The sequence below is a fragment of the Protomyctophum bolini genome (assembly GCF_963924005.1).
Source record: "Protomyctophum bolini genome assembly, chromosome: 17".
NCBI lineage: Eukaryota > Metazoa > Chordata > Actinopteri > Myctophiformes > Myctophidae > Protomyctophum > Protomyctophum bolini.
This window is the reverse complement of record NC_137878.1, coordinates 41,080,578-41,091,135: the sequence shown is the minus strand read 5'-3', so window position 1 is coordinate 41,091,135 and position 10,558 is coordinate 41,080,578. Positions and strand designations below refer to the sequence as shown.

Genomic DNA, 10,558 nt, shown 5'->3' with positions numbered 1-10,558 from the left:
GTTCTTGTCTCGTGGTACCAGTGGGTACCAGTTCTAACTCAGTTCTTGTCCCGTGGTACCAGTTCTAACTCAGTTCTTGTCCCGTGGTACCAGTTCTAACTCAGTTCTTGTCCCGTGGGTACCAGCCGGCGCGCCGAACGAGGACGACACCAACGTCATCACCTACGACGACAAGGCCATCGACCGCCTGCTGGACCGGAACCAGCAGCAGGAGACGGAGGACACGGAGGTCCAGAGCATGAACGAGTACCTCAGCTCCTTCAAGGTGGCCCAGTACGTGGTCCAGGCCGAGGAGGAGGCCGTGAGTACACTCACTGTGTGTGTGTGTGTGTGTGTGTGTGTGTGTGTGTCTGTGTGTCTGTGTTAGGCATGTGAATCTCGTCTCATCTCACGATTCGATACGCATCTCGATGCACTGCCAGCGATACGATACATTAGAGATACATCTCAAACAACCCAACTTATAGAATTCTGTAAGTAAACAAAGGGTCTGCTCTCTGCTGGTTATTGTGGAATTGTTAGATTACTAATAATCATAGGCTATAGTATAATTATTATATCTCAAAGGTCAATTTGAGGTTTTGAGTATAGAGGTTTCAAGAGATTAAAATGTAATAGCCTATCGTTCATCAATTAATGTTACCAACATATAAATAGAAAAGAAACAAATAAACAAAACAAAAATTACAGGTCACACTTGTAGTGCTGTCAAACAAGTCTATGTCTAGTTTAATCTGCAACAGTTTTATAATATAATTGCCTATATGGGGGTCCCTACTTGATCTCTCACTCTCAGCTAAGTGGTCCTTGGCTTGACCTGAAAAACATTGAAGACCCTGGCCTGCATGTATTATTAACGTTATAAATACATAGCAGATGTACAAGCTCACAACGCGTCTCATCCACGCCCCGCTGTGAGCTTGTGGATCTGCAATTTTAGGCGTGCGACACCGTCTTGCTGCAGAATATAAATAAGGCTTCTATCCCAGAGAACAGCAGGGGAAAGCTGGACAGTGGAAAGTTGCTGTGGCGTTGTTGTTGTTGTACACGTGTGTGCAGACTGAAGAAGCTTTCTTTAATTACAAATTGATAATGATCGCGACGCAGATTTGCGTCGGATTATCAGCAAGCACAGCTGTGGAGTGTGGCTCATTACCAGCAGTCCAGCACGCAGCGCTACAGTGAAAAGTCAACTGATCGACGGACAAAGCTACTCGGACAGCTATTTTATAAAGCTAAAGAGTAAAGGTGGTGCTTCTTGTTTAATGCGTGGGGCTCACTTCTGTTAGTCGCGGGTGCTATTATAGTCTGAGTCTGTCTGTTCTCAACGTGTCTCCTCTGCGGGAAGCACCCTCTGCACCGTCGTACGGTAGCTTCTGTTCACTGACTGTGGGCGCGTTCGGAAATACCACACCGGAGCACACTCTCCTATTAGTTTGCATTGCACAGTGGGCTCAGTGCGCTATTTCCGAACGCGCCCTGTGTCTGCGCTGCGACTCGCGAGAGACCTTTTTTTTTCTTCCTTTCTGATGGTACGTTGAATGCGCCTCGGAAACACAGGATAGGGTGAAATTTACCATGAAAAAACAGTGCAACCACGGATTTTACCGATACAAGCACTCCGCGAACGATCCATCGAGATTTCACCCGTCAATTCTACCGACACACAGTGAATGAACCGATTCACTCGCATCGCGCACGTCATAATCGATGTATCGATACGTATCGATTATTTTCCACATGCCTAGTCTGTGTGTGTCTGTGTCTGTGTGTGTGTGTGTGTGTGTGTGTGGAGGAGTTGGAGGAGAATATTTAGGCCCGTCACAAAAATGCTAAATGATATTATCTGATTGACATTTATACCACTTGAAATGGTTGTCAAAAGATCCGTTTCTCCAAGATATGGTAAATTGCCGATCACAGATAGGGTAAATGCCGATTATACCGATCAGAGTGGATATTGGCCGATCGCTCGGAGCATTATTCCAGCTCAGTGTCCTTGTGGTTAGAGTGTCCGCCCTGAGACTGGGAGGTCGGGTTCGATCCCCGGCCGGGATCAGAAACAGGAGATAGGCTCCTGCCCACAGAAACAGGAGATAGGCTCCTGCCCCTATGGGCCTCATGGCTACAGAAACAGGAGACAGGCTCCTGGCCCTATGGGCCTCATGGCTACAGAAACAGGAGATAGGCTCCTGCCCCTATGGGCCTCATGGCTACAGAAACAGGAGATAGGCTCCTGCCCCTATGGGCCTCATGGCTACAGAAACAGGAGATAGGCTCCTGCCCCTATGGGCCTCATGGCTACAGAAACAGGAGATAGGCTCCTGCCCCTATGGGCCTCATGGCTACAGAAACAGGAGATAGGCTCCTGCCCCTATGGGCCTCATGGCTACAGAAACAGGAGATAGGCTCCTGCCCCTATGGGCCTCATGGCTACAGAAACAGGAGATAGGCTCCTGCCCCTATGGGCCTCATGGCTACAGAAACAGGAGATAGGCTCCTGCCCCTATGGGCCTCATGGCTCGGCAAGGCTACTACTCAGAGCATCTCTAAAACGATGCTGAACGATGCTAAACCTCTCTAAAACGATGCTGAACGATGCTAAACTTCTCTAAAACGATGCTGAACGATGCTAATCCTCTCTAAAACGATGCTAGACCTCTAAAACCATGCTCTCTCGTCCCCCGTCCCTACCCAGGAGGAGGAGGTGCAGAGGGAGATCATCAAACAGGAGGAGAGCGTGGACCCAGACTACTGGGAGAAGCTCCTCCGGCACCACTACGAGCAGCAGCAGGAGGACCTGGCCCGGAACCTGGGCAAGGGCAAACGCATCCGCAAGCAGGTCAACTACAACGACGGCTCCCAGGAGGACAGGGGTACGAAAAAACGTTGTAGGTAGCATGGATTAACGTCCGCAACAAGCCTACACGGCTCACTTCTCTTTTATTATCTTACATGTATAAGTGTGTGTGTGTGTGTGTGTGTGTGTGTGGTTGTGTGTGTGTGGTTGTGTTTGGTTGCTCCTGTCTGTCTGTGAGTGAGTTGCTCCTGTCGTGGTCTGTGTGGAATTACATACATACATACATAAATTTTTTTACATGGTTGCATTTATATATAGCGCCTTTATCCAAGGCGCTTTACATAGATTGTGCATTACATTCACCCATTCACACACACATTCACACACCTTTACATAGATTGTGCATTACGTTCACCCATTCACACACACATTCACACACCTTTACATAGATTGTGCATTACATTCACACATTCACACACCTTTACATAGATTGTGCATTACATTCACCCATTCACACACACATTCACACACCTTTATATAGATTGTGCATTACATTCACCCATTCACACACACATTCACATAGATTGTGCATTACATTCACCCATTCACACACACATTCACACACCTTTATATAGATTGTGCATTACATTCACCCATTCACACACACATTCACACACACCTTTATATAGATTGTGCATTACATTCACCCATTCACACACACATTCACATAGATTGTGCATTACATTCACCCATTCACACACACATTCACATAGATTGTGCATTACATTCACCCATTCACACACACATTCACACACCTTTATATAGATTGTGCATTACATTCACCCATTCACACACACATTCACACACACCTTTATATAGATGGTGCATTACATTCACCCATTCACACACACATTCACATAGATTGTGCATTACATTCACCCATTCACACACACATTCACACACCTTTATATAGATTGTGCATTACATTCACCCATTCACACACACATTCACATAGATTGTGCATTACATTCACCCATTCACACACACATTCACACACCTTTATATAGATTGTGCATTACATTCACCCATTCACACACACATTCACACACACCTTTACATAGATTGTGCATTACATTCACCCATTCACACACACATTCACACACACCTTTATATAGATTGTGCATTACATTCACCCATTCACACACCTTTACATAGATTGTGCATTACATTCACCCATTCACACACACATTCACACACACCTTTACATAGATTGTGCATTACATTCACCCATTCACACACACATTCACACACACCTTTACATAGATTGTGCATTACATTCACCCATTCACACACCGATGGCGGCGGAAACCATGCAAGGCACCAACCTGCACATCAGGAGCAATCAGGGGTTCAGAGTCTTGCTCAACTACTACTTCTAATCACTACACTACCCACAATGCATAGCACTGTGGTGGCAACCATGATGTCGTTGGCCAGTTTTCAGCGTGGAGAGGGCCTTAAAATGCCGGCAGCCGCCCACACACACACACACACACACACGCACACACACACACACACACACACACACACACACACACACACACACACACTGTGTGTCATGTAATGATACCCTTGTGTGTGTGTGTGCGTGCACATCTGTGTGAGCTACATAACGAGACAGACAGATGAGTGTGTGTTTCCCTGTGTTTTGCTCAGGCTTAGCTTCCTGCCTCGTGGTGTGTGTGTGTGTGTGTGTGTGTGTGTGTGTGTGTGTGTGTGTGTGTGTGTGTGTGTGTGTGTGTGCGCGCATGTGACACTAGTCACGTGAGTCATACACTGTGTGTGTGTGTGTGTGTGTGTGTGTGTGTGTGTGTGTGTGTGTGTACAAATTATTGCTTTGTCTCAAGTTGAGAAACGGACATGAATAAATGCTTCTTCCATGTCCAGTATGTGTTCTCCTCCTTAACCTGTTATTTCCTCCAATCAGCATCCTCCACAACACTACTGTACTGTATGTTTGCATACAGTAGGACTAGTCGTTGTTATTATTATGGTCTGTCCAGTGGAAACCTCCCTCAAACGTCCCAAACGGTTTACTTTATCAGGATTCAAGTTTAAAAAAATTAAATAAAAAAAACAGTACAGTATAGTACAGCCGATCCATGAGACTTAGGGATCAGCTACTTTTGTTTTGATGTTTAACCCCATTCTGACCTGAGATCAGATTCTAAAAATGTTCTTCTACATCCTGACAGTTTCCCATTCTGACCTGAGATCAGATTCTATAAATGTTCTTCTACATCCTGACAGTTTCCCATTCTGACCTGAGATCAGATTCTATAAATGTTCTTCTACATCCTGACAGTTTCCCATTCTGACCTGAGATCAGATTCTATAAATGTTCTTCTACATCCTGACAGTTTCCCATTCTGACCTGAGATCAGATTCTATAAATGTTCTTCTACATCCTGACAGTTTCCCATTCTGACCTGAGATCAGATTCTATAAATGTTCTTCTACATCCTGACAGTTTTCTGAAAAAGCCTATGTTTCTATATGTCAGTCGTTCTTCGATTTTTCCAAAAATAGCAGAGCTACAAGCTCGTAGCGCGCCACTCGGTGGCGCGCTACGAGCTTGTAGGTGTGCTATTTCTCAATAGCTAAAGCATAACATAATGCTCACACCAAAAGGGGTTTGGGTTAACAGTGTCCTGTCTGTCGGTTTGTTGGGTTAACTGTCTCCTGTCTGTTGGGTTAACCGTCTGTCTGGCTGTTGGGTTAACCGTCTCCTGTCTGTTGGGTTAACCGTCTGTCTGGCTGTTGGGTTAACCGTCTCCTGTCTTCCTCTGTCTCTCCACAGCGGATTGGCAGGATGACCAGTCTGACGGTCAGTCGGATTACTCCGTGGCCTCCGAGGAGGGAGACGAGGACTTCGACGAGAGGACGGAAGGCGGTACGTTGATGATTATTATTATTATTATTATTATTATTCCAGAGGTCGTCTTGTCTCGTGTGCATCATGTATTATTATTATTATTATTCTATAATATATAATATAATATAATAATATATAATATTATAATTATTATAATAATCATGTAAGCCAAAAACGATCTGACTGCTCTAGTCTTATTCTCACTTAGTGATTTAGTTTTGGTCGAAAAGTGTTCGTCGACCGCCTTTTTCCACTGACAAACTAAATGGAAACTAAATAAAAAACTAAGCTATGGTGACTAAAACTAAGACTAAATGTACTAGACGGTTAGCCGGTTAAAAACTAGGCTAAAATGTTAGGAAGGGACTCTAGAGAACAAAGAGATCCAGTAGAAGTCATTTTACAATTATTTGCATGCTGAAAATAGCTGATCTACAAGCTCACTGTGAGCGTTTGACTCATAGAACCAGCTGTAGGTTCTGTTCTGTGTTCTGAAATAGCTCACTGTTCTCTTCTGTCTCTGTCGTGTGTGTGTGTGTGTGTGTGTGTGTGTGTGTGTGTGTGTGTGTGTGTGCGTGTGCATGCACGTGTGTGTGTGTGTGTGTGCGCGCGCGCGTGTGTGTGTGTGTGTGTGTGTGTGCGCGCGCGCATGCAGCCAACTCTCGAAGGCCGAACAGGAAAGGCCTGAGGAACGACAAAGACAAACCACTGCCCCCCCTGCTGGCCAGGGTGGGAGGTAACATCGAGGTGAGGGCTCATTCTATTCTAACAGGGAGGGGCTTCTCCAGGTGGACCCCCCCCCCCCCAGCTAAATGACCCAAATGGACCTTTATGATATGATATGAACTTTATTTGTATAGCGCTTTTCAAAACATAGTTTCAAAGTGCTGCACAGAACAGGATTAAAAACAAGAAGAAACGGACAGTAACAAAATTATAATGGCAAACAAAACAATATCAAGCATGTATGTATGTACAAATTGGCTAATTAAGTATTAAAAAGTACTCTGTATAAAGGTGGGTTTTTAGACGAGACTTAACCCATTCTGACCTGAGATCAGATTCATACGAGGTTTTCACTGGACACACACTGGGTCTGATTAACCCATTCTGACCTGAGATCAGATTCATACGAGGTTTCCACTGGACACACACTGGTCTGATTAACCCATTCTGACCTGAGATCAGATTCTAAAAATGTCAGTCGTTCTTCGATTTTTCAAAAATAGCAGACCTACAAGCTCGTAGCGCGCCACTCGGTGGCGCGCTACGAGCTTGTAGATCTGCTATTTTTCAATAGCTAAAGCATAACATGATGCTAACACCAAAACGGGTTCCCGGTCAGAATGGGTTAAAAATGGGGACGGGTGGGGGGGGCTATACCCTGATGTGCGCTGGCAGTGCGTTCCACAGTTTAGGAGCTCGAGTGGAAAAAGCCCGGTTACCCCGGGTAACTAGATTAATACGGGGGACAGCCAGGAGGAGAGCCCTATCCGAGGATCTAAGGGTACGCACGGAGTTAGGGAGGGATAACATCTTACAGATGTAAATAGGGGGCCAGCCCATTTAGGGCTTTGAACGTGATTAAAATAATCTCCATACAAAACTCTGATGCTGGCATTCAAAGCAACCAAAGGTACGGCTCCCCCATATCTTGCAAGTATGATCGAACCCTACAAACCCTCCCGCGCACTCAGATCAGCTAACGCAGGGAAGCTGGAAGTACCCTCACTAAAAACGCTCCACACGTCCCAAACTCTTCTCCCTTCTGGCTCCAAAACTGTGGAATGCACTTCCCATGGCAGTCAGAACTGCAGCATCACTCCCAATCTTCCGCCGTAGTCTGAAAACCCACCTTTTCAGACTCCATCATGGCCCATAGCACTTACCCTATATACCCCCTTAGATAGCATTTCTGTAGACTTAGATAGCTTTTGATACAGACTTATAGCATGTTATGTAGACAGCACTAGAATTGCATTGTATATAGTCATAGCACGCCATAGTACATATGTATAGCATAGTAGTATATATGTATAGTTTATACGTATAAGTTTCATTATATAGATATTCCACTGTTACTTTCTTAGCTTACGCATGTTTCATGATGAATGTTTTTATGTGATGTATTCCCATGCTTTTGTTCTTGCTTAATGTAAGTCGCTCTGGATTAAGAGCGTCTGCTAAATGCCTAAATTGTAAATTGTAAATTGTAAAATCACATCTGGTGCTCACTGGCAGCCTGTGCAGATCTGCTAAAATTGGTGTGATAAATATTCATAATTATGGTCCCGTTTCTTGGTGTTGGTCAGTAGTCGAGCGGCAGAGTTTTGTATGAGTTGTAGGCGGGAAGTAGTTTTCTTTGGGAGGCCGGAGTATTATTATGGAGTTACAGTAGTCGAGACGTGATGAGATGAGGGCGTGAATGACGGTTTCGAGGTCCGGGGCTGAGAGGAATGGCTTGATTTTGGCTATGTTCCTTAACTGGAAGTAGCAGGATTGGACGACTGCTGTTACCTGTTTTTTAAATGAGAGGTCTGGATAAAAAAAATATCACCCCCAGGTTACGGGCTGCAGGAGTAATAATAATAAATAAATAAATAAAGTAGATCTTATATAAAAATGAATCTTATATGAAAATCTTCTACATCCTGACAGTTTGCTCAAAAAGCTATGTTTCTATGTCAGTCGTTCTTCGATTAAAAATAATAAATAGCAGAACGCGGCACTCGGTGGCGCGCTACGCGCTTGTAGGTTCTGCTATTTGTTTTTAAAATAGCAGAACCTACAAGCGCGTAAAGGGGTTCCCGGCCCAAAAGGGGTTTAAGCTCTCTCAAGAGTTCCATTATTGTATGTATTATGTATTCCACGGTCGTCCCAGCGTTGTTGACCCCTGACCTCTGGTCCGTCCGACAGGTGTTGGGTTTCAACTCGCGCCAGAGGAAGGCCTTCCTGAACGCGGTGATGCGCTACGGCATGCCTCCTCAGGACGCCTTCACCACCCAGTGGCTGGTCAGGGACCTGCGGGGGAAGTCTGAGAAAGAGTTCAAGTACGGTTTATTTAGTTTACTTTTACTCTCGCTGTCTCTGTCACTCTCTGTCTCTCTCTCTCTCTGTCTCTCTCTCTCTCTCTGTCGCTCTCTGTCTCTGTCTCTCTCTCTCTGTCTCTCTCTGTCTCTGTCTCTCTCTGTCTCTGTCTCTCTCTCTCTCTCTCTCTCTGTCTCTCTCTGTCTCTCTCTCTCTCTCTCTGTCTCTCTCTCCCCCTACGTTAACCCCATATTATTAACGCGTGTCACTCTGAATGTCTTCCCCCTCCCCAGGGCCTACGTTAACCCCGTATTATTAACGCGTGTCACTCTGAATGTCTTCCCCCCTCCCCCCCCCCAGGGCCTACGTTAACCCCGTATTATTAACGCGTGTCACTCTGAATGTCTTCCCCCCTCCCCCCCCCAGGGCCTATGTTAACCCCAGATTATTAACGTGTGTCACTCTGAATGTCTTCCCCTCCCAGGCCCTACGGTAACCCCATATTATTAACGCGTGTCACTCTGAATGTCTTCCCCTCCCCAGGGCCCCATATTATTAACGCGTGTCACTCTGAATGTCTTCCCCCTCCCCAGGGCCCCATATTATTAACGCGTGTCACTCTGAATGTCTTCCCCTCCCCAGGCCCTATGTTAACACCATATTATTAACGTGTGTCACTCTGAATGTCTTCCCCTCCCCAGGGCCTATGTTAACCCCAGATTATTAACGTGTGTCACTCTGAATGTCTTCCCCTCCCCAGGGCCTACGTGTCTCTGTTCATGAGACACCTGTGCGAGCCGGGGGCCGACGGGGCCGAGACCTTCGCCGACGGCGTCCCCCGGGAGGGGCTGTCGCGGCAACACGTGCTCACGCGCATCGGCGTCATGTCGCTCATCCGCAAGAAGGTACGTCTGACCTGCTGCTCGTGACCCCGAGTTCAGACCAGTCACATGACCCCGAGTTCAGACCAGTCACATGACCCCGAGGTTCAGACCAGTCACATGACCCCGAGGTTCAGACCAGTCACATGACCCCGAGGTTCAGACCAGTCACATGACCCCGAGTTTAGACTAGTCATTGGTTAGACGTGGGTTAGCCCATTTTGGGCGGGAACCCCCTTTTGGTGTTAGTGTCATGCTATGCTTTAGCTATTGAAAAATAGCAGATCTACGAGCTTGTAGGTCTGCTGTTTTTGAAAAAATGGAAGAACGACTGACACATAGAAACATAGGCTTCTTCAGAGAACTGTCATTTTCAAACGCACCATCCTATGTAAAAAAAGACGGGCGTTGGTATGTAACGCCCCTCTGTGATTGGTCCAGGTCCAGGAGTTAGGTATGTAACGCCCCTCTGTGATTGGTCCAGGTCCAGGAGTTCGAGCACGTCAACGGCCAATGGTCGATGCCGTGGATGGCGGAGCTGGAGGAGAACAAGAAGGCGGCGGCGGCCGCGGCCAACCCGGAGTCTCCCGGGAAGACGCCTTCTACTGGCACGCCCGCAGACACGCAGCCCAACACGCCCGCTACAGGTGGGCACACACACACACACACACACACTCTGTATCTCACACACACACACACACACACACACACACACACTCTGTATCTCACACACACACACACACACTCTGTATCTCACACACACACACACACACACACACTCTGTATCTCACACACACACACACACACACACACACACACTCTGTATCTCACACACACTCACTCACTCATACACACACTCACTCTGTATCTCACACACACACACACACACTCTGTATCTCACACACACACACACAC

At 46.4% G+C, this 10,558-nt stretch overlaps 1 protein-coding gene across 1 annotated transcript in view; it reads left to right on the top strand.

The window, feature by feature from the left end:
• LOC308332353 (chromodomain-helicase-DNA-binding protein 4-like) overlaps positions 1 to 10,558 on the top strand; it is a 64,540-nt gene that overhangs the window by 41,362 nt on the left and 12,620 nt on the right. Inside the window, 7 exon segments of the mRNA XM_080788210.1 lie at positions 126 to 301; positions 2,699 to 2,876; positions 5,661 to 5,753; positions 6,391 to 6,482; positions 8,652 to 8,785; positions 9,523 to 9,667; positions 10,128 to 10,290. Of these exon segments, the coding sequence (XP_080644336.1) occupies positions 126 to 301; positions 2,699 to 2,876; positions 5,661 to 5,753; positions 6,391 to 6,482; positions 8,652 to 8,785; positions 9,523 to 9,667; positions 10,128 to 10,290 (981 nt within the window).